The 24057-nt window shown below is 42.8% G+C and overlaps 1 protein-coding gene and 1 pseudogene across 1 annotated transcript; both read right to left on the bottom strand.

The window, feature by feature from the left end:
- Positions 1-970: 970 nt before the first annotated feature.
- Positions 971-24057, bottom strand: GCM1 (glial cells missing transcription factor 1). The gene is made up of 6 exons (XM_003254142.4): positions 23970-24057; positions 20766-20976; positions 8068-8320; positions 6014-6126; positions 4810-4938; positions 971-2951 (listed from the first exon to the last, which is right to left on the bottom strand). The coding sequence occupies exons 2-6, from the start codon at positions 20838-20840 to the stop codon at positions 2211-2213; spliced, it is 1311 nt and encodes a 436-aa protein (XP_003254190.1). The 5' UTR covers positions 20841-20976; positions 23970-24057; the 3' UTR covers positions 971-2210.
- Positions 23045-23146, bottom strand: LOC115832726 (annotated as a pseudogene).

The following is a 24057-nucleotide window of genomic DNA, read 5'->3' as shown; positions in this document are numbered from 1 at the left end:
CATACAAAGGTAGTAAAAATGTAAAGAGCCAGTCTAGTGATCACCTTTGGGATACAGGGAGAGGGTTGTGGATGGGATTGAAATCCACAATGAGGGGAACTTCTGCAGTGCCAGTAGATCCTATTTCTTGGTCCAGATAGCGTTTACACAAGTATTCACTTTACAATTCTGCTAAACTGAATATATAAGGTTTTTGTTGATTGACTGATCGAGACTGTCATCCAGGCTGGAATGCAGTGGCACAATCATGGCTCAATGATTTGATAAGCATCGACCTCCCTGACTCAAGTGATCCTCCTGCCTCCCAAGCAGCTGAGACTACAGGTATGCATGATGACACCCAGCTAATTTTTAATTTTTTGTAGAGATGGGGTCCCGCTATGTTGCCCAGGCTGGTCTTGAACTCCTGGGCTCAAGCGATCCACCCGCCTTGGCCTTCCAAAGTGCTGGGGTTACACGTGTGAGCCACCATGCCTGGCCAATATATAAGTTTTATATATAGTCTTGTCATTTAGACAAACGAATTTAGAAGATTTGAACAAATCTAAATGTTTATCAATAGGGACTATTTAATTATAATAGTCATGTAATGCATAATGCACCATTAAAATGAAGCAGCTGTGATCCTATATGCTTATAAGAACTTAATGCTCAAATTGGTTCCTAAAACGACAAAAACCATATTAGAAATGAATCTGATATGATACCACTTATGTCATATCTCTCTCTCATATATATATATAAATATATTTTATATATAAAAGATATGTGTGTATTTTACGTAATGTATTTCCTACACATTACATATAATTATATACATGCAGAGAACATCTCTAATACCTGGAATAATAGACAAGAAACTAGTCGGTGTTGCAGAGAGGAGACTAGAACTAGGAGACTTCTTTTTTTTTCACTTTTGAATTTTGTATCATGTGCATCTGTTACTATTCTAATAAAGGAGAAGGAATCATTTATTTTAAAAATACTTGTTTATTGCATGGTTCTCTCCAGATTTTATGTCTAGGCTTACTTTTATTATAAAGTACTTCGGCAAAGAAGAGAAACTGGCATTCAAACATGGCCGGCCAATCATCGCCAGGCTAATTGCACAAGAGCTTCTCTAAGCAAATATTTCTCACCTATTACAAACCCCACACTGATATAGGTGCCACAAATAATAAATGGGACAAAACAGAAGCCCCTGTGCAAGGGGAAGTCAGTGAGGAAGAGGGAAGGAAAGGAGAGGCAAGGAGACCACGCACATCACTAGTATTTCTCTTCATATGGCAATTTAACATTGCTGTTCTTTGTCTTTATGAAAAATGGGGTTAGGTCAGGTTCCTTGTCACCACAAGTCTTAGAAATCATCTAGAAAACATGTATTTTACACACTAATCTCACAACTAGACAACATATTCAGTACTTCAGTGGTAGAATCTTCAGCTTTTCACACCTTAGGCAGTTCTTCCACCATCTGTTTCTGTTTCTTCATTCTCAGTTCCTAAGAAGGCATAGATGAGGTCCTCGATAGGTGAGCATTTCACATGTCTGCTCCATTTCATTTGCAGCAACGACAATGAAAACCCAACATGCAATGTGGCTGAGGTGCTGGGAACCCCAAACAATGTGGGGGAAAAAGCAGAGGGCATTTCACATATCAGACGGGACAGGTTTCCATTCCTTACTAAGGGTGGAAGTACTAGAGTGGAGGAGAAGAAGCCAAAAAAATTACTCATGTGAAGAAAAAAGCCTTGTCAGCCGAGCGCAATGGCTCACGCCTGTAATCCCAGCACTTTGGGATGGTGAGGTGGGCAGATCACTTGAGATCAGGAGTTCGAGAGTAGCCTGGCCAACATGGCAAAACCCTGTCTCTACTAAAAATAGAAAAATTAGCCAGGCGCAGTGGCAGGCCCCTGTAATCCCAGCTACTCAGGAGGCTGAGGCAGGAGAATCACTCGAACCAGGGAGGCAGAGGTTGCAGTGAGCTGAGATGGCGCCACTGCATTCCCACCTGGGCAAAAGAGCAAGACTCTGTCTCAAAAAAAAAAAAAAAAAAAAAAAGAAAGAAAAAAAGAAAAAGAAAAAAGCCTTGTCTACTGCTTATCATGATTCTCATTTATCTGTGGTTATGTTTTAAAAATTATTTCCTAAGGAAATTCAGCCCTTCCCCATTTTTGAGGGGCGGGGGTGCACATAGTGAAAGATTTGGGTCATCTCAAAGGACACAGGTTCAGAAGCATCTCATTGTTGCAGTGATCCAAACCCAAGTATGTCATTTCTTCCTCAAAATCCCATTTGCTGCTCTTGCTTGGCAGTGAATATTGCTGATGAGGATGAGAGGCGTAGGTGAAGAGAAAGGGGTCTTCCTGAGGTGAATGGTATGCAGGGGACTGGACATAGCTGTTAAAATCCACGTGTACTTTCTCTTCATAAAGATTACCCCCTGGATTTGGCCATAATGGCGGACAGCCAGTTTTGGCTGCGGGTGGCTCCAATGGAAGCTGCTGGTAAAAGGGTTCTGAAGAGTTTTGGGAAGGAGAGAAGCTGCAAGGCCAGCTGGTCAGAGGAAAAGGATAATTGGAATAACAGTTGTCACTAAGATGATTTCTCCCCAAAGCAGCATTTTTACTCCACGTTTGTAGATCGCCATGATCAGAGTAAACTCCGGAGGCAGAAGGAGGAAGCAGGTCTCCACTACTGTAGGGTCTGCTACTGGACAATTTGCGCTTTTCATAGAGCTTCGTGGGGTCCACAGTGGAAGTCTGGTCAGTCAGATCTGTGATTCCTCCCAGACCATAACTCTTGGAGAAGGAAAAGCAATCATTTAGTGAGTTCTGCTGAGGAGTGTTAGCGATTAAATGTCCACTGTAACTACCAGGCAATTGGACGCCTTCCTGGAAAGACCAAGTTAAAGGTAAACTCCCCTGACTTTGTGTTTCACCTGGAAGAGACTGGAAAGGAAAGTGAAATGCTCGTGTTAATAAGTTAAGCAAATCAAAACCACTACCATAGGCATCCGTGAGTTACTCTGTACAAATAAGAGCTCCATCAGATTTTCCTCATTCCTTACACATTAATACTTGACGCACAAACGCATGCAGCAGCTTGACCACAACCACGAAACACTTGAAAAAAGCAAAGGCTGCCTCTGTTTCCATGTTAAAGCTTGCTAACCAGTAAGAGCCAAATTTCCGTACATTCTGTAGAGACATGAGTGTGTTTAAGATGTTTCACACTCAAACACAAATCTGATATCCTAATTGCTTTTTATTTATTCTTTTTTTTTTTTTTTTTTGAGATGGAGTCTCACTCTGTTGCCCAGCCAGGCTGGAGCGCAGTGGCACGATCTTGGCTCACTGCAACCTCCACCTCCCGGGTTCAAGCAATTCTCATGTCTCAGCCTCCCAATAGCTGGGATTAGAGGCGCCTGCCACCATGCCCAGCTAAGTTTTGTATTTTCAGTAGAGATGGGGTTTTGCCATGTTGGCCAGGCTGGTCTCGAACTCCTGACCTCAAGTGACCCACCCGCCTTGGCCTCCCAAAGTGCTGGGATTACAGGCATAAGCCACAGTGCCTGGCCTCTAATTGCCTTTTTGAGAAACTTATAAGGAACTATTTACAGAATATCAAAGTATAACTTCAAAGGTTTATATTATACTCAGCACAGCTCTCAGGGGCCTCTGTCTCTCAACATTTCCTCCCTTGACTTTTCTATTTCTTAGTGCTGGCTGGAGTGTGAGAGACCATGGTTGCTGTTGTTTTTTTCTTTTTCCTTTCCTCAAGAGATTTTTCTCTGAATTCATGGGAATTTTGTTGAACCATAAATCAGACCTCTAGAACACGAGTGGTACGTTCATTTATTTTTCTAAATGGAGGAAGTATATTGTTCTTTAGTTAATCATTAAAAAAAGGATCTGGTTGAGAATTAAGTTATGCTCTTGTTTAGGTAAAACTACTAGCTGTTAAGGGGATACTTTTAGGGGGTAGGGAAGAAGGGCTGTGACCAGGTAGATTGGATGAGAGACCGAAATGCCCCTTGACTTGTCCCACGGCTGGGAGAAAGGATGAGGAAATAGCCATTTGCGTTTGGGGGGCTCGCATTTCCCTACAACAGACCCACATTATAATTTTTTTAAATAAAGTACATTTACAGCCTCTAGAGATGGACCAGCTCCATCTCTGTTCTCCCAAAAAGAAATGTGCAACTTTGAACAGTAGAAAAAGTATAGGAACTACTATCAATATTAAACAGACAAATGCAAAAAAACCTATGATCTGCTGCCCATAAAGCAGTGGACTTCACATCACAGTTTGTCTATGGGGTGTAGCCTCCACTCCACTATTGCCACCCTGGGACAGCTATCATTTTCGGAAATTGCTTGCTTATTTCATCTTGGTAGAGCGTGCTAAGAAAACAATCTGTTTGGGGATGTATGGAAATTCAGGACGGCGGGGAGGGGGCAGGCGGTGAAATGCATAAGGCTACTATTTTGTGGAGTTGTTTCAATTGTTTTTGGTTCTTGCCAAATATAAGTTAAGTGCTAATTCAAGTTTCTCTTTGTAATTGTAGTAGGGAAGATGATTCTCCAATTACACGGACTTTATGGTTCAGAGCATGCTACAAAGATGGTAGAAAGTAAGAGTAAAGCCTCAGATTTAATTTCTTTGGCAGATGCTTGTTTGCAGACAAGCCTGATAATCTATGATTTCTGGCTTTCCTGTGTCAGCAGGAGACCCAGGAAATCTACCGCCCCCAGCACAGGCGTGGCAAGCTACTGCATGTATTGAACACACATAATGAAGGATTACCCTGGTCTCTGTGCTCCCCTTCAGGCTCAGTGAGACGGAGGAAGGTGCTGTGTTCACTTTCTTCATGGCTCTTCTTGCCTCAGCTTCTAACTTGGTTTCTGGTTTTGGATGATCATGCTCTCCCTTTGACTGAAATGAGACAAGGAAGTAGAAAGGAAATGAGATAACACTAACTAGACTGTGCTTCATGGTGTTATCAGTTTTTATTTACTGTGTGTCCTGCCCCCGGGGTGGTGTTGCAGTTGCCTGTGGTAGCAAGACTGGATGAACCTCTGAAGGCGCTCCCAAGCCCACCATGGTCCCGCCTGCCTGCCTCTCACCCACCCAGCAAAGCCATAATCACGGTGCTAAGTAACCCTTATTAAATGCTTCCTGTGGTATGTGCCAGACACAAATAAACACCCTGTGTGCCTTATATCTCATTTCGTCTTCAGCACAACCCTTGAGGTACATACCATTATTATCACCCCCAGTTTACAGAACAGGAAACTGAGGCATGGAGTGATTATGCCAGCTGGATAACCTCCTCTAGAAGTGAGGGACCTAGGATTCCCCTACCTGGAGCTGGCCAAAGCTGAGAGTCAATAGTTAAACATTCAGGAATTTTGTAGGCTGATTGTTAAAAATGACTGCTGGCTTGAAATCAGCCACGGTGAGAATATTTCCATTACAGAAGATGGCAAATGCTACAAATCAGGACATTTTCTTTTTGGAGAGCTGGTTTGCCAGCATCTCACTAATTCAAACCCAGGCAGTCTGAGTCAGGGTCCATTCTTCACCACTTTTGGTGCCACTGCCCCATTAGTACTCTTATACATTCTACAGAAAACTGGGACGTGGAAGAGGAAAGCCACCTGCTCAGGTTTACAGAGCGAGTAAAAAGTCAGAGCTGGTGTTCAAACTCAGATTTGCTAAAGGCTACCAGCAGCGTGCAGCGTGCGGCATGCTTAGAAGCACTGTGCTAACCTCAGTGTGACTAGATCAGCTGCCGCTTCTCCTGAGGAGTGGAAGCAGAGACAGCCAGCTCCCCTTCTAGAGCTCCCCAGCACTTCAAACATCTATTAGAAGGCGGGGGACAGACACTTGCTCTCTTAGAGTGTGAGCCCTCGGGGATGGTGCAGGATCTCACTCACAGGTGCATCTCTAGCCTCTGGTGAAACTCCTCAGTAATGAAACTCTCACGTAACTAACACAAAAATCCAACCTGGAAAAATATAAAGCGTCCGTCGTGCCTCCAGAAGTTGGTGACCGGGAAGCCCCCATGACCTCGGCAAGGGATGAGCTTCAGAGGCCCGTCACAGTTGGGACAGCGTTTCCCTACAAAAGAGCAGAGGAAAATGACCACACCTGGCTGAACCATGTCAGTTGTTGACTCCTGTGCAGTCTTGAAGATTTTAGCCCTGACTCAAGGATGGCAGAGGATAAATCTGGGCAGAGTTTCATGGGCTGAAATCCACTAGATATTACCCCTGACCCTCAGATGCCTGGTCACCAAAATGGCCCAGATGGGTCTCACACATGGATAGGGGAAGTGGTTGCCTACCAAGTAGGATATTTCACAGGTCAGGGCAAAGCTCTTCTGAGCAGAAAACCCCTCCCTACTTATTTAGTGATATTTGAAATTCTGACCAGACACAGTGGCTCACACCCATAATCCCAGCACTTTGGGAGGCCAAGGCAGGCGGATCCACTTGAGGCTGGAAGCTCGAGACTAGCCTGGCCAATATGTGAAATCCCATCTCTACTAAAAATACAAAAATTAGCTGGGTGTGGTGGTGCACACCTGTAGTCCCAGCTACTCAGGAGGCTGAGGCAGGAGAATCGCTTGAACCTGGGAGGTGGGGGTTGCAGTGAGCCAAGGTGGCGCCAATGCACTCCAGCCTGGGTGACAGAGTGAGACTCTGTCTCAAAAATAAAAAAGAGAAGTTATTTCACCTCACAATTAGAACTAAGGGTCAAGGGGCCAAGCTACATGGGAGAGTGAATGCAGCTACTACATTTTCACAGGTGTAAATGACTGATACCAGGTCCTGACCTAAGCGCAAATTTTGAAAACAAACTACTGGGAAAAATATAAAGTAACTTGAGGTTTGAAGTGGGCAAGGTACAGGGCACGCTGAATGTATCTATTTCATAATCATGTGAATGTGTTTTAGAAAATGAACAAATATCTCAGCACATGATTATGGTGTGAACCTAAATGAATGGAATTGAGTCTAACCTTTCACAGCTGCCACTCCACATTAACGCACACACTGAGATCACTTAGGGACCCACAAGAGGCCCAGTGGCAAGTCCAATAAACTACTTTCTTCTAAATTTTACATGGGTCATTGATGAATTAACATTAACCCCTTAAGCGATACATTTTTCCTTTTATTTTTGGATGGAGTCTGTCACCCAGGCTGGAGTGCAGTGGCACAACCTTGGCCCACTGCAACCTCCGCCTTCTGGGTTCCAGTGATTCTCCTGCCTCAGCCTCCTGAGTAGCTGGGATTACAGGCGCATGCCACCATGCCAGGCAAATGTGTGTGTGTGTGTGTGTGTGTTTTAGTAGAGATGGGTTTTCACCATGTTGGGCAGGCTGGTCTCGAACTTCTGACCTCAGGTGATCTGCCTACCTCGGCCTCCCAAAGTGCTGGGATTGTAGGCGTGAGCCACCGTGCCCGGCCATTTTTCCTCTTTTTTGGAGACAGAATCTCACTCTGTTGCTCGGCCTGGAGTGCAGTGGCTCCATTATGGCTCACTGCAGCCTTGACTTTCCAGGCTCAAGCAATCCTCCTGCCTCAGCCTCTGGAGTAGCTGTGACCACAGGCATGTGCAACTACACCCGACTAATTTTTAAATTTTTTTTGTAGGGGTTGGCGTCTCCTTATGTTGCCCCGGCTGGTCTGGAACACCTGGGCTCAATTTATCCTCTCATCTTGGCCTCCCAAAGTGCTGAGATTACAGGTGTGAGCCACCACACCTGCCATCTTCCCTTTAACAGGAGCCTTCAGTCCAGTGCCTTGGCAAAAATGCCAAGGAGGCATTTTTGATGGTGGGTGCTCTGGGTATGGCAGATATGTGGGGTCCTTGCTGGAGCACAAGGGGTCTGGTTGCTTCCCCTCCATATGCTCCATGTCAGAACAGCCTTGGCTGCCACTACACTCCAGGGTGACGGTTTTGCCCTTGGGCAGTGCTGGGACACAGTGACCCATCTGGCAGGGCATCTGAGGGATGCCAGCTTTTTTGCTGGTGCCACTAAGCTCTACTCACTCTGCTGCTTCTGCCGGGCCTTGTCACAGATGGCAGGTCTCAGGTAGATCTTGCGCCCCTCCTCTGCGAGGCAGTCGCGGCCGCACACCACCACACCCAGGCAGGACTTCTTGAGGATGCGGGAGTTGTGGTTGTTGGTATTGCGCATGGCCCAGCTGCTCAGGTGCCGCTGTGCATTCTTGTCCTCCGAGCTGTAGATGTGTTTGGCATAGGAATCTGGCCACTCCTGGAACCAGTCGGTTTTTTTCACGTTCTGATAGAAACACAAAAGATACAACTATAGTTTAAGCTAGAAAACACAGCTGTCACCCGCTGTGGAGTGAGTAGATGGGAAGGAAGTTTTGGCATTCAGGAGCTGGGCAAGAGACTTTTGGCAAAAGCCTCCCTACATTTAATTCTGACAGTGGGATCAGCGAGCCCAGCACAACAGTGGCAACTGAGTGCTGTGTCTGTCAGGCATTCAGCCACTGGACCAAAATAAATGATAGCCCCTGTGAGTTCCATCTGATTGACACTTCCCTAGCCCTCAGTGACACAAGTAATGACCATTTCTCAGTAGGAATTTTTGAGGGTTAAGTAATACTATGCTCCTACACAATAACTATGGAAAACAGGGCCCGGTGTGGTGGGGTGTGCCTGCACTCCTAGCAAGTCAGGAGGCTGAGGTGGAAGGATGGCTTGAGGCCAGGGGTTCAAGACCAGCCTGGGCAACATAGCAAGACCCCTTCTCTAAAAACTCAAAATAGGCTGGGCGTGGTGGCTCAAGCCTGTAATCCCAGCACTTTGGGAGGCCGAGGCGGGCGGATCACGAGGTCAGGAGATTGAGACCATCCTGGCTAACACGGTGAAACCCCGTCTCTACTAAAAATACAAAAAATTAGCTGGGCGTGTTGGCGGGCGCCTGTAGTTCCAGCTACTCGGGAGGCTGAGGCAGGAAAGTGGCATGAACCCGGGAGGCGGAGCTTGCAGTGAGCCGAGATCGCGCCACTGCACTCCAGCCTGGGGGACAGAGCAAGACTCCGTCTCAAAAAAAAAAAAACTCAAACTGTGGAAAACATTGTGGCGGGATAGTGAGATAATGTCTCATACCACGCTGTGGTTACCTTACTGGGAGTCACACAGGTTTATGCAATGTCACCAGAGATAAGCAGTGGGAGAGATGAAAAGCCCTGGTTCAGAGAGATCAAAGAGCCACTTTCTTCCCCAGAGATTTTCTTGCTTTATCTTTAACCCTACATTCACGTGCCTCAAACATGACAAGGGAGTAAGAAAGAGCTTGTTTTGACTGAAAGCGTCTCTGTTATTGCCCAGGATTGGCGCTATGCCCCGTGTATGAACATTTGACTAAACTCTCCTTTAAAACATCACAGACAAGGAGGGTTGTCATTCAACGGACAAAGTTGCCATTTGCAAGATGAAAAGGTTCTAGAGCTCCTTTGCACAACAGTGTACATATAGTTACCACGACTGTACTATGCACTTAAACATGGTTAAGATGGTAAATTTTAAGTTGTGTTTTCGACCAAAATAAAATAATAATTAAAGAAAGGCCAGGGACACCGGACACTCAGTCCTTATAGCATACATTATTCTGCTCTGTATGCCTCTGTTTCTTCATCTGTAATATAGGGATAATGAGACTCGCCTACCTGAAGAGTTGTTCTGAAGATAAAATATGATTATATATATTAAATACTTCTCACGGCACCTAGCATGCTGTAAGCTCTAAATAATTGTTAGTCACTGATGCTGTGGCTCATATTCCCAGGCCCTACATTGGTGCACAGATGCTGCATTTGACAGACCCTTCCTTGTTCTTAGAATGAGAATCAGCAAGTAGTGTCAGCACTCAAACTTAGGCTGTGCCCATGCCCTACGGCTTTCAGAGACTTAGCATGGTGTAAGAACATGTTTCATCTAGAAGGTTCTAGAAGGTCAAAATAGAAGATTCTAGAAGGTCCAGAAGAAGAGACTAGGGTGCCTCTTCTTTGCTTTCCCAACCAGAAAGCACAGCCCACAATATAAAAAAAAAAAGACAAATTTTAGAAGAAAAAAGTAAATGTCAGTGTCAGGATTGATGGGCATTTATTGAGTTAGAATTCAAATTTAGAACGTGCCAAAGAACTGTGTAACTTGAGACTCTGGGCAAGTAACTTTGTCTTTAAAGCCTGTTTTGCTCTTCTCTAAAACTGAAACATCGATTAAAACTGCCTCACAAAAGTGCTGTGAAGAGCAGATGTGTTGTAAACTATAGATTCCATATAACGATACTTGTTGAATGGAATGTCATGGGGCCTGAGGTGGTCTGAGGAAATATAAATGAGAGGTTTTAGGTACATACAGGGTAGTACTGTTTAGTGGTTAAGAGCTGCAGTGTGCAAACTAGGGCCCATGGGCCAAATCCTGCCCATTGCCTGTTTTTGTAAATAAAGTTTTATAGGAACACATCTATGTTCATTAGCTTAAGTGCTGTCTATGGATGTTTTTACACCACCACAGCAGAGACTGTATGGCCCACAAAGACTACAATATTTACTATCTGACTCTTCACAAAGAGTCTGCGATTCCTGGCTGCAAGCTTGGACTCTGGAGGTACACTGTCTTTCTGGATATGAGTCTTAAGGAAGTTCTTTTCTTCTCAGTGCCTCTGTTTCCTGCTCTGTAAAATGGGGTAACAGGAGTACCCCACAGGGAGGTTTTGAGGACTTACTGGATTAACATACACAATGCACTTAAAATAGTGCCTCACCGCAGCAGGTTCCACCTCAATGTTAACTGTTATTCTACCAGATCTGGAACTGCCCTCAGCCAGTCAATGTGGTTTTAAGAGTCACTGGCTTTTGGGAGAGAGAAGACCCAGTAGAGGTCACTTCATGCTTTAAATCTTGCCAAGCCAAATGCAAGATAAGAGTCCAAGTCCCAGCTGGGCGCGGTGGCTCACACCTGTAATCCCAGCACTTTGGGAGGCTGAGGCAGGTGGATCACCTGAGGTCAGGAGTTCGAGACCAGCCTGCCCAACATGGCAAAACCCCGTCTCTATTAAAAATACAAAAAATTAGCCAGGTGTCGTGGCGGGTGCTGGTAATCCTTGCTTCTTGGGAGGCCGAGACAGGAGAATCTCTTGAACCTGGGAGGTGGAGGTTGCAGTGAGCCAAGATCATGCCACTGCACTCCAGCCTGGGCAACAAGAGTGAAACTCTGTCTCAATTAAAAAAAAAAAAAAAAGAGTCCAAGTTCCTATAAAATAAAAGCTTAATTGATGCACCTCTTGTTCCACAACCTTCCTTCTCAGGGCATGACAGTGGCTGGCCCTTTGTGTGCTGTGTTGTAACTACTGCGGTTTGGGAAGGGGGAAGGGTATAAATAATAGGAGGGTGGCATCTGGAGAAGTTCCCTGTGGTCCATCAGGCAGCTGCAGCAGAGATTCCCGGATGGCCAGGCCAGGATGCTGGTTGGACCATTTGCTTTTTCCAGACTGTCCCCTCTTCTCCCCAATTCTCTGGTAATTTTGGGCTTGCTGAGACTCAACGCCGGGGTGAGAGAAGCTCCAAAGGCAGCATGCCTCCTGCTCTCTCCACCCACCTTCCCTTCCCTTCCTTCCTGCCTTCTTCTGACCCAAAGCTGCAAACAAGGCTGTCTTGTTTTCTGTCAGAGAAATGCCATAGAAAGCATAATAGAGTATTTTATCTTTTGCAATAATAATGTAGGTTAAAACATTAAAATGTCTACTTTTGGCCAGGAATAGTGGCTCACACCTGTAATCCCAGCACTTTAGGAGGCCAAGGCTGGAGGATTGCTTGAGCCCAGGAGTTCAAGACCAGCCTGGGCAACACAGTGAGACCACGTCTCTACTAAAAAAACAAAACAAAACAAAATTTGAGTGTACTTTCCTCTATTATTGGACTGTAAAAAACTACTGGTGCACTTGAATTATTCCAATATAAAACACAGTTGTCAGGATAGCAGAGATGAGGGCAAGGTGGACTTAGAGGAAAGCTGAGATTTTCATGCTTTAAAGGTGAGTGGCCACTTTAGGCTGGTCAGAGCCATAGATCCCATGAACCAGAAGGAGTGGAATATATTTGTGAGAACATCTCAGATGTTCTGATTAAAGCAAAGACTCCTTGCCTGTAGAGGAAGAAATGATCTTTACCATCCTTTAAGCTTTTTTCTGACAGTCCCTTCACTGGTACCTTAGTTTTCCAGTTCTATTAATAATGCAGTAATAGCCAGGTGCAGTGGCTCACCCCTGTAATCCCAGCACTTTGGGAGGCCAAGGTGGGTGGATCACTTGAAGCCAGGAGTTCAAGACCAGACTGGCCAACATGGCAAAACCCCATCTCTATCAAAAATACCAAAATTAGTCAGGCATGGTGGCACACGCCTGTTATCCCAGTTACTCAGGAGGCTGAGGCAAAAGAATCGCTTGAACCTGGGAGGCAGAGATTGCAGTGAGCCGAGATCATGCCACTGCACTCCAGCTTGGGTGACAGAGTGTTTTGTCTCAAAAAAAAAAAAAAAAAAAAAAGCGGTAATAATATGGACAATGTATGGACTGAGAACATTACTAGGAGTAAATATACTCAAATCAAGCTAGTCTCTGGGCCATTTATTCATGCCTAGTCTTTGACCTGGATGTTTAGTGGGGTCTTTGATGGCTTTTTACACTGAAATTAAGAGAAAACCCAGATCTCAATAATGCAGAGGAACCCAAGTGTCAGATGGATGATTGTGATTTCTGAAACCTGTTAAACCAAGACCTCAGAGAAGTAAAATTTAATAAGAAACAATAATCATTCCTTCATCATGTTTAGCGAATCCTCACAAAATACTTTCTTCTTTTTAGATCCTTTGTTTGTTTTAATTTCTAACTTTTCATGAGTAACTCTTTGTTTTTCCTCTTAGTTAAGAAGTTTATAATTGAAAGGGAGTATTTCTGAGGTTTCCAACATGTAGACCTAGCTAATTTGTATTTTATAATCTCCTGGGTAACATCATTGGGGGGTTAACTGATATTTCTATGACTTCTGGGTATAATTTTTCACTAACGGATTTAATCCTCTAACTCAATCAAAATCTTTGTAGCTCTATGCACTTCTAGAACACCCTTCATCCTCACCTCATTCTAATTTATTCAACTACTTGAAGTTTTAAGAGGGTATCTGAAGAAATTAAGTATGTATTGTTATATAAAACTAATAAATTAAAATACAAGTTCTGAAATAAAGTATCAAAAATATCTACATTATCATATGATCATATTATGAAATTGATTTTCTTTTGGAATATAGTCTGCTCTTGCATAAAGTATCTTCCAGGTTTTCATTAATTATATAAATAGCTTATTCATTACTTATAAATAAATGTTTCCAAACAGAACAGGAATATCAAACAAACATACTTTAAAGCAAATTATATAGAGGTACAAAAATCAGATATTATGGAAAACAGAAAAAAAAACCTTCAACCAATGTTTTGGTTTACATACAACTTTTCAGGAACTTACCTCTTCTGGGCCAACTGGAAATAAAACTCTGAGTGTTACCAAGGAAAAAAATTGAATTCAACAACATGCTTTTGTGTTTGTTCAAGAATTACTCCTTAGGGCAGGCATGGTGGGGAATGTCTGTAATCCCAGCTACCCAGTAGGCTAAGGCAGAAGGTTGCTTGAGTTCAGGAGTTCAAGACCAGCCTAGGCAAGATAGTAAGACCCCAGTCTCAAAAAAAAAAAAAAAAAAGGAATTACTGATTACTCTTTAGATTAATCCTGGTATTTCTTAGTCAAGAGATCAAGACTCAAGACAGGACAGGCGCAGTGGCTCAGGCTTGTAATCCCAGCACTTTGGGAAGCTGAGGTGGGCAGATCACGAGGTCAGGAGATCAAGAGCATCCTGGATAACACAGTGAAACCCCATCTCTACTAAAAATACAAAAAATTAGCCAGGTGTGGTGGCACATGCCTGTAGTCCCAGCTACTTGGGAGGCTGAGGCAGGAGAATCGCTTGAACCTGAGAGGCAGAGGTTGCAGTGAGCTGGGATCGCACCACTGCACTCCAGCCTGGGCGACAGAGCGAGACTCCGTCTAAAAAAATAAATAAATAAATAAAATAAGACGCAGGACAAAGTTCCTTATTTACTCTGAAAACACTAAGTTAGGCCAAGTTACCCCAGCTTTCAAACCTTGTCTGTTCTCTTTTTGCTTCCCTTTTCCCTCCACCCAGCTAAGCAAGGGACCTGCTGCAGGGTATCAGCAGATGCAATAATGCTCCTATCTGCATCACACCGGAAGCACAGAGTGGCAGAAGAATTCTGGTCCAAATAGCAGACGCCCCAGTGGTCATGGGAGCCCACATAGGTAGAGCTCTCAGGGAAGTTCAAATGACCCTTGAGGTCAAGGAGAATGTCTGGCAAAGGGGGCAAAGTCACGGGAATCCCCATCAGAACAATGACATGACCTGCTCATACAGGGAGATAATAATTGACAAGAAATCCACAGTCTGGTTTACCTGTTAGCTCCCTAGCACCAAGACACATCTGAGTACTACAACTGGCTTGTTCTGATTACATGTGGCCACATGGATTCACAGAGAGAGCTCAAATATTCATGTTTGCTCACAATTTGGGGCTTATCTTTTGCAGAGACAAAGGAAGTTTGGCTGGCTAAAATCATAGTCCAGGAATGAACTAATCAGAACTGTGGCCCCTTTGCAGTTGACTTTACTATTCTATACTAGAGAATGTTCTCTCTACAAAAAAAAAAAAAAAAAAAAAAAAGTACTTAAACCTTGTAATTTTGTGAGTTAATGGCTTGGGGTGGCTTTGGCCGTGGGTTTAATTTGCAAACTGCTCAGTGTGTAGGAACAAAATGATCCAGGGTGTTTACTGGCTGTGGTGCTATTGGCACAACCTGAACTGAGAGAAGCTGGCTGGTATTTGAAACAGAGTGGGTGCTCTCCTCTCGCTAGTGAAATGGCTACTATTTAAGAGAAAAAGGAACGGAATTTCTTCCCAATTTTCAACCAGAAGAAAATAATTCTTAGAGATTCAAAGTTCTCTCAAGTATTACGATCAGTACTAACGAGAGTGTGACACTCTCCAGGACCATGTAATCCACATTTTAAATCAAGACTAAATCAACACCAGACATTTGCTGCTTGGATCAAGCAAACCTTAAAGCAATTAGATTTGACCTTTCTAGGTACAAATGTAATTTAAGGGGAATAGGAAGGGAAAGCACAATTGGTGCTTCCCTTACATTGGCTTGAAATAAAGACACTTTTATCAATAATGGTTTAAGTTGGCCGGGCACAGTGGCTCATGCCTGTAATCCCAGCACTTTGGGAGGCTGAGGCAGGCAGATCACTTGAGGCCAGGAGCTCGAGACCAGTCTGGCCAACATGGTAAAACCCCATCTCTACTAAAACAATACATATACATAAAAATTAGCCAGGCATGGTGATGCGCGCCTGTAGCCCCAGCTACATGGTAGGCTGAGGCATGAGAATCGCTTGAACCTGGGAGGCAGAGAGGTTGCAGTGAGCTAAGATCACACTACTGCACACTCCAGCCCAGGCAACAGAGACTCTTGTCTCCAAAAAAAAAAAAAAAAAGATTTGAGTCAAGTGCCCACAGTTCTGGGTTGGCTTCCCACAGGTTATATTGAAGAGAAATGGAATCAAAATAGAGAAATGGCCAGAAAAAACTGAAATGAGGATTTGTAAAGACATACACAACATAAAGGTGGCAACATACAGGAAACAAATACAAGAGAGGAAAGATTTACTGAGGACAAGTGGAGGTGGAAGAATTGAGGCCTTTCTAAGTCCTAGGATCTGATCTTGACACTTCCCAGCCCAGCAAGACTAATGGCTTTCTACTACCTGTAAAGCAACAGAATCCTCTTAGGATGGCCTGCTTCCAAACCACCAGTAGCCCCCAAAATCTTCATGCTGAACACTTGTGCACAACTCTCTAAAGTGTGAACATTTGAGTCTTCAGACCCTGATTCCCAACGAGGACGTTGAAAGTCAACACCCTTGCCAGGATGGTTATATGGAAATGGCTTGTGTAGTATCAAGCAGAGTGTAATGCAACTCATTACATTATGTTTCTTTCCTGTTGTCCAGACCAGCATGTTTCCTCAATTCAGACTGTTGCTATAGTTAATGACATAAATAATAGATGATTGATCTAATTTTTTTTTCTCTAACCTTACACAAACTCTTCTGGCCTTTCTCCCCATGCCAGAGTCATGTTGAATTACACACTCCTTCTTTCAAACTCCTCTAGCATTTTTCTACATGGCATTGATTCTCTATTTAAGCAGTAATCTTGTTCCACTAGCCCAGAAGATCATGAGCATTTCCATGGAAGTTAACGTAGCTTAATGGCCCCAGTATCCCTGAGCCTACTGCAGTGTCTCCCGCATTTCAGTTTCTCAAAAATGTCTGATACCTTAGTGAGGACATCACTGCTCACTGTTGTCAAAATTAACCCATAAACCTTGATGTATCTGAACTATTTAAAGACACATGGAGTTTCTCAGACCAGAAGATGCAACTGGTATTTGGGTAATCATTTTGAAATTTGAAGGGCCGGGCGTGGTGGCTCACGCCTGTAATCCCAGCACTTTGGGAGGCCGAGGCGGGTGGATTACGAGGTCAGAAGATCGAGACCATCCTAGCTAACACGGTGAAACCTGTCTCTACTAAAAATACAAAAAATTAGCCGGGCACGGTGGCGGGTGCAAGTAGTCCCAGCTACTCAGGAGGCTGAGGCAGGAGAATGGTGTGAACCCAGGAGGTGGAGCTTGCAGTGAGCCGAGATAGTGCCACTGCACTCCAGCCTGGGCGACAGAGCGAGACTCTGTCTCAAAAAAAAAAAAAAAAGGAAGAAACTTGAAGCCCGGGTGCAATGGTTCATGCCTGTAATCCTAGTATTTTGGGAGGCTGAGGTGGGCAGAACTCTTGAGTCGTGGGGTTCGAGACCAGCCTGGGCAACATGGCAAAACCCCATCTCTACCAAAAAGACAAATAATTTGCTGGGTGTGGTGGTGCACGCCTATAGTCCCCACTATTCTAGAGGCTGGGTTGAGAGAATCACCTAAGCCCAGGAATTCAAGGCTGTGGTGAGCTATGATTGTGCCACTGCACTACAGCTTGGGTAATGAGAGTGAGACCCTGAAAAAAAAAAAAGAAAAAAACAAAAGAAAAAGAAAGATGGAAGGAAGGAAGGAAAGAGAGAGAAAGAAACTTGAAACTTGAAGCATGTGAAAGGATAAACAGAAAAGGAATTTTCCTACGTGTTGTATAACTAATAATTCTGGCAAGAATATAAAATTATGAAATATAAACTATAAATGATCTAGATCGATGGGACAGAGAGTGAAATTAGAGAAATTTATAATCATAACAAGCCATTGCATTTGATCCTTTAAACCACATTTGTTAAATGCCAAAAAGGTAGTCTGGGGAACATCAACCCCTGAAGGGCTTCAGGAAAAAAGTTTCATGGTCAAAAATAAGTTGGGTTAATACTGCCTAATACAGCCTCCTTTGGAGAACACCAATGCACAGGATGGTGAAAAAGACTCCAAGCCTGCAGTCAAGAAATCTGTTTAACCTTGTTGAACTTCATATTGCTCTTTTTCTTTCTTCACAGTACCTATTAAAATTTCATATAACTTGTACTCTACAGAATATATTTAGGGAGCACTATTCTAAACATCTTAGAGACTGAGGCAGGATATGTGGAGAATTACTATTTTCATTCTACAGGAGGTAACTAAGACTTAAGAAAATCAATTTCTCCAGGCTCACACAGATTCTAAACAATGGAGCCATTCATTAATGAATTCTATATTCAACATTGGTTGTTTCATACATGTCAGGCACTGTGCTAGGCACAAGGCTGACATTTCTAGAATTCTAGACTATTAGAACTAATAGGTACATACCAGACCATTTGGCGCAACCCCCTCATTTTCAGAGAGGAAAGGAAGTTTCAGAAAAGGTAAACAACTCAAAGCTTTACAAAAAAAAAAAAAAAAAGGAGATGGAACTAGAATTCAAATCTAGGGCATTTGTCTCCAAGTCCTGTACTTTTCATAGTACACCCCTCTGTCTCTGGATATGCTCACACAATATAAAATCTAATGTCTGGAAATCTTTCCAAGAGCTCAAGTGTTTCTTGATCTGATGACAAAGCTAGCATAAACCCAGACGAGGATGGTATTCTCTCTACTCAGAAAATACTAAGGAATATTTGCATTTTAAATCATTTCCCTGACATATTTCACAAATTGGAAGACAGCTATTTCCATGAGCAATCTTAGTACTTTTTAATGAACTATAAATACATTTCTAAAACCAAATGTGCATTTTTTGTTATAAATTTCTCAGTTTAATGTCCTGGATAGCTGCAAACACTTTCATTTTTGGAAATTCATGTTGGAACATGAACTTTTATGAGACTCAAGTTTCCCTATAGGAAAGAGGTCTTCATCTCTTGTTTATGGGTCTGATGAAGAATCTCGTCCCAGAAAAAAATGCCTGTTAAGACACAGTGTCACCCACCATTTCATGGGGTTCTCAAACTCACTAAAACTCTTGCTCTAGAATGTGACATTGTAAAGTCTTCTACGTATCTGTTTACTTCAACTCTTGATTTCGTGTCTGTCCAACTTCTATTTGGGTGTTGCAATCATGAAGTTAGAAATAGATGAAAATATGGGTCCTGGAGCCAAGAGTAATTAAAGTTTACTTTAAAGTTTCCCCACAACAGTGACAATAACTGTAATACTAATTAAGAGCACCAACAAACACAAATCCCTAAAATCGATATTTGCATGATTCAACCGTGGTTTCTAGAACCATTTGTAAATGGATGGAAAGTGGGGCACACTTTCTGTTCTCCAGCTCTGTCCCAATATCTACCAAGAGAGGATATAGATGTGGGGTCGGGGGTGGTGGGAGGGGTAGAGGGGGTGGGGTTGGAAGTTAACAAAAAGCATAAAGAGAAACAAAAGGAAGTCTTCGTTAGAAATTCTGGAACAGTTACAAAGAGAGAGGAATCTCTATTCCCTCTCCCCTGCTTCTGATAACTCAAATTCCTTATTACCCAGAATCGGGCAGACTGGATTGACTTTTTCATGACTTGGTACTGGTGGTGTCCAGTCCTAGCCTTCTAGTCACCTTTTCAAACAACTTCTAGTGAAAGCATCTTAAATGTTAACAAAGGAAGTCAAGGAAGTAAACAGTGATACATGTCGAAAATCAGTATTCAGCAACCAATGTGTGCCTATAATTCCAGCTACTTGAGAAGCTGAGATGGAAGGGTTGTTCGAGGCCAGTAGTTTGAGACCAACCTGGGCAACATTGTGAGACCCTCCTCTCAAAAAACATTTTTTTTTTTCAATTAGCCAGGAGTGGTGGCACATACGTGTGGTCTCAGCTTCTAAGGAGGCTGAGGCAGGAGGATCATTTGAGCCCAGGAAATTGAAACTGCAGTGAGCTACGATGGTATCACTGCACTCCGGCCCAGGAGACCAGGCAAACCCCATCTTAAAAAAAAAAAAAAAAAAAAAAAAGTCAATTGCCAAAGAAAATGTGAAATGAAGTCACTATGTCAGTGTATGTATGGTATTTCCAAAATAGGAGGAGAAGAGGCCAGGCTGTTTATGCCTGTAATCCCAGCACTTTGGGAGGCAGAAGCGAGTGGATTGCTTGAGCCCGGGAGTTCAGGACCAGCCTGGGCAACATAGTGAAGCCCTGACTCTACACACACACACACAAATACAAAAATTAGCTGGGTGTGCCTGTGGTCCCAGGTAGGCAGGGGGATCACTTGAGCCCAGGAGTTCAAGACCAGCCTGGGCAACATGGCAAAACCCCATCTCTACAAAAAATACAAAAATTAGCTGGGCGTGTTGGCGTGTGCCTATGGTCCCAGCTACTTGGGAGGTTGAGGTGAGAGAATCACTTGAACTCGGGAGGCTGAGGCTGTAGTGAGCTGAGATAGCCCTACTGCACTCCAACCTAGTTGACAGAGCCAGACCCTGCTTCAAAAAAAAAAAAAAAGTGGAGGAAGAAGAAAGAAAAGAAAAGAAGAAAGAAAGAAAGAAAAAGGAAAGAAAGAAAGAAAGAAAAAGAAAGAAAAAGAAAGAAAAGGAAGAAGGCAGGAAGGCAAGGCAAGGCAAAGGAAAGGGAAGAAAGAAAGAAGAGGAAAAAGAAAAAGGAAGAAGAGCATGCTGTATTCCACAAGAGAACAATATCATCTGGATTCCAGCACATTCCAGTTAGATATGAATCTGAGTTAAAACTATCACTACAGCAAATAAGGTTGTATGAGGACTTGTGCATAACAGTCAATTTATGGCCAAATAAATCATCATGGATTTTATCATACCGTCTAGCCAGAGTGAGTGCAACCTGAGTTACGCCAACTTTGAAAGAGAAGGGAAGTAGGAATTTCTTTGCATCAGTCTCTAAGTGTGGGAGTCTGGTAAGTAAAGACCCACTCAAATCATAGGTCTTGCCGTCTCTCCTTAAAATCCCTCAGTCGGCTGTCTAGCTAAAGCTCTAGGGGAGAGGAATTTACCCAGCTGGAACCCTCACCAATTTCCTTCCAGGTCTCCGCATGTTAATAGTCAAGACTTCACAGCCCAATGTTGAAGGCAGATTTTTATAGCAAGTACATACCTGTGGCAGTTTCACATCATTAATATCCCAGCTTAATATCTCTTTGTCTTCAGAATCAAAGTCGTCAGGTTCCATGATAAGGTCGGGCCAGCCAAGGTTTTCACCTATTCGACTCCCCTCAGAAGTGCTTGAGAATTTTGTTCTCAAAGGTTCTTGATATAGCTGGATCGGCCCACTCAAGCACCTTGGACCAGGAGATTGTTCTCTAGGGCTAAAAAATAAGTTATATTAGTATTGGCCATTAAAGAGACTTAAAAAAAAAAAAACCAATGCTCCTCTGCCAGAAAAACCTGTTTCACTGACATTTTTGCAAGTAACAACATATTAGTAAAAAACAAAACGTAGGAACCATAAGTGATTTTACTTAAAACTTGGCCATCGGGAATTAGAAGCATGTGATCACTGCTTTCACCCTTGGGTTTGGGCTTGCTTTCTCATTGCAAGATCCAGGTTGTGAAGGCCTTAGCAGAGACAGTTGTCATCTGTAACCAATGGCTAGGACCTTTTCCTGCTAGGGCGGGAGGATACTGGCTTGGAGTTGTTTCCATAGAAATGCCTTTATAAATTAGCTAATGTGTGGTTGAAGCTGCAAGAGGGGAACATCACATTGAATTTACCTAGAAAAATATATATATGTTTTATATATATATATATATATATATATTTTTTTTTTTTTTTTTTTTTTTTTTTTTGAGACGGAGTCTTACTTCTTCACCCAGGCTGGAGTGCAATGGCGTGATCTCGGCTCACTGCAACCTCTGCCTCATGGGTTCAAGCAACAATCCTGCCTCGGCCTTCCCAGTAGCTGGGATTACAGGCATGTGCCACCATGCACAGCTGATTTTTGTATTTTTAGTAGAGATGGGGTTTCACTCTGTTGACCAGCCTGGTCTTGAACTCCTGACCTCAAGTGATCTACCCACCTCGGACTCCCAAAGTGTTGGGATTATAGGCGTGAGCCACCGCACCCGGCCAGAAAAAAATATATTTGAAAATCCAAATCACCGTAAGGATTAGGTTTGGTCTCTGCAATAAATCCTGTGTGCACTATATGTCTTCAAATATTGTCAACTAATATGCTTATATCTGATTCATCTGAAACAGGGTTTCTTAACTTTGGCACTATTGACATTTTGGACCAGATAATTCTTTGCTGTGGGGAGCTTTTTGCATGTTGTAGACTGTTTGGCAGCATCCCTGGTCTCTAGCCATTAGGCGCTAGCAGCCTGTAATCCCAACACTTTGGGAGGCCAAGACAGATGGATCACTGAAGTCTAGGAGTTCAAGACCAGCCTGGGAAACATGGAGAAACCCCGTTTATATAAGAAGTACAAAACACTAGCTGGGCATGGTGGTGCACGCCTGTAGTCCCAGCTACTTTGGGAGGCTGAGGTGGGAGGATCACCTGAGCCCAGGAGGTTGAGGCTGCAGTGAGCCAAGATTGTGTCACTGCACGCCAGCCTGGGTGACAGAGTGAGACCTTGTCTCAAAAAAATAAATAAATAAATGAATGAATGAATAAATAAATGAATGAATAAATAAAAGTTTGTTCAAGTGGCATTTCTTCCCTCATGAGAAATACTGCTCTAATTTCTAACTATAATTGATTAAAGAAGGTTTACAAAGAAAAAAAGAAAGAAAATTTGAAATGTTCTACCCTGAGGAAAAAAATGAATAATTTTGCAGATGAAAGCTACTTGTTAGTAGGATATGAAGTGAAACATGTTCACATGTATAACATTTCATTTATTGGTACTCTTATAAAAACGAGACATAATGATGTTATGTAGAGCTATTTAACAGTGAACTCAAACTATAAGGTAGATTAATAGTCTAAGCTTTGGCGAGACCCATGAACTCTGTTCTTTAGTTTTTATTGTTTTTGTTTTTTTTTTTGAAATGGAGTCTCACTCTTATCACCCAGGCTGGAGTGCAGTGGCGCGATCTCAGCTCACTGTAGCCTCCACCTCTGGGGTTCCAGTGATTCTTCTACCTTAGCTTCCCAAGTAGCTGGGATTACAGGCGCACACCGCCACACCCAGCTAATTTTTGTATTTTTAGTAGAGACGGGGTTTCACCATGTCGACCAGGCTGGTCTTGAACTCCTTTCCTCAGGTGATCCACCCGTCTCTGTCTCCCAAAGTGCTGGGATTACAGGCATGAGCCACTGTGCCCGGCCTGTTCTTTAGTTATTTAGCGTCATATAGTCCTAATACTTGTCAATCACTGAACTCTACCAAGGGAAAGTGTATGTATATAAAAGACTGTTGACCTGAACATAAGAATGAAGTTCCTTTTCTTCTTTTTTTTGTGTGCCCTAGATGTCCAGAGAAATTTCTCTGGTAACAAACTATAGAAATGATCCCTGAAAGTATAGTCTTTATAAATGAAGTTCTTGACCATTAAATGACAAGCTAATCGGAGTCTCTTCCTGTCTGTTCCACATACCCACACTGAGCGACAACCTAGTGGTTGCAGAGCATAAAGTTTCTGTTCCCCGACTGAATGTTGATTTTCAAGACTAAATCCTCATGGATTTTAAGTAAAATTCTATGTTTAGGAAACAAACATTGTGTTACTGAAGAAATGATTTCGCAAACTGACTGCAATTCAAAGGACTTAAATAACAAGTATAGAAGACGCAGATATAAAGCAGCAGTTCCATGTACTTACCCTGAACAGTAACGATATCGTCTCTGATGGTGCAAATTTTGTTATAACTAATTGAAATAGATCTACTTTTTAAAAACCTTGGGAAATATGATTCATATTTTCAAAAATCAAAAACCTTGTTATAAAGCCTAGGCAATATAGACATAATTCTTTTGTTTTTAAATTAAGGGAAGAATAATAAAGAACATTTTATTACAGAACAACTATGTTACTTTTTAGATTTTTCTCCCGATATTAACATTTGCTAAGCGAGCGAGCATTAATTTAATATTTCCCTAAAAGTTAAAAACAAAACATAGTAAAGAAGAAAAAACCATTTTATAGCCCTTAAGTAACTCTGTTTTCCTCTTCTAGGAATGAAAACCTACACTTGTGAAGACTCCTTTTTTTAAAGCAACTTGCGCAAAGTATATTCAATTTTCATCATTTCTACAGGAAAAGTAACTAGAACAAATGAAACCCTGTAGGAATGGAGTGGTCGTTGCCACATCCCGTACATTTGCCTCTCCACGGGATTTCTGGCTTCCTTACCTTCTAACTTCTTACGGAGAAGCGGACAGCACTGTGTCGTGAAAATCTTACTGCTGGTTCAAGTCCCAGCAGGCTCTGGTCATTTTCT

This window comes from Nomascus leucogenys, chromosome 22a (assembly GCF_006542625.1).
Source record: "Nomascus leucogenys isolate Asia chromosome 22a, Asia_NLE_v1, whole genome shotgun sequence".
NCBI classification, from domain to species: domain Eukaryota; kingdom Metazoa; phylum Chordata; class Mammalia; order Primates; family Hylobatidae; genus Nomascus; species Nomascus leucogenys.
The sequence above is the reverse complement of the archived record's forward strand: the minus strand, read 5'-3'. Positions and strand labels throughout refer to the sequence as shown.

What these genes read in the sequence shown, in the direction of transcription:
- GCM1 (XM_003254142.4), bottom strand. Translation starts at nt 20,840, where the DNA reads ATGGAACCTGACGACTTTGATTCTGAAGACAAAGAGATATTAAGCTGG. An exon ending in ATGATGTGAAACTGCCACAG is followed by an intron (nt 8,321 to 20,765) that starts GTATGTACTTGC and finishes TGTTTCTATCAG; the next exon opens with AACGTGAAAAAAACCGACTG. An exon ending in AGGGGAGCACAGAGACCAGG is followed by an intron (nt 2,952 to 4,809) that starts GTAATCCTTCAT and finishes TTTCCTTTCCAG; the next exon opens with TCTCTTCCAGGTGAAACACA.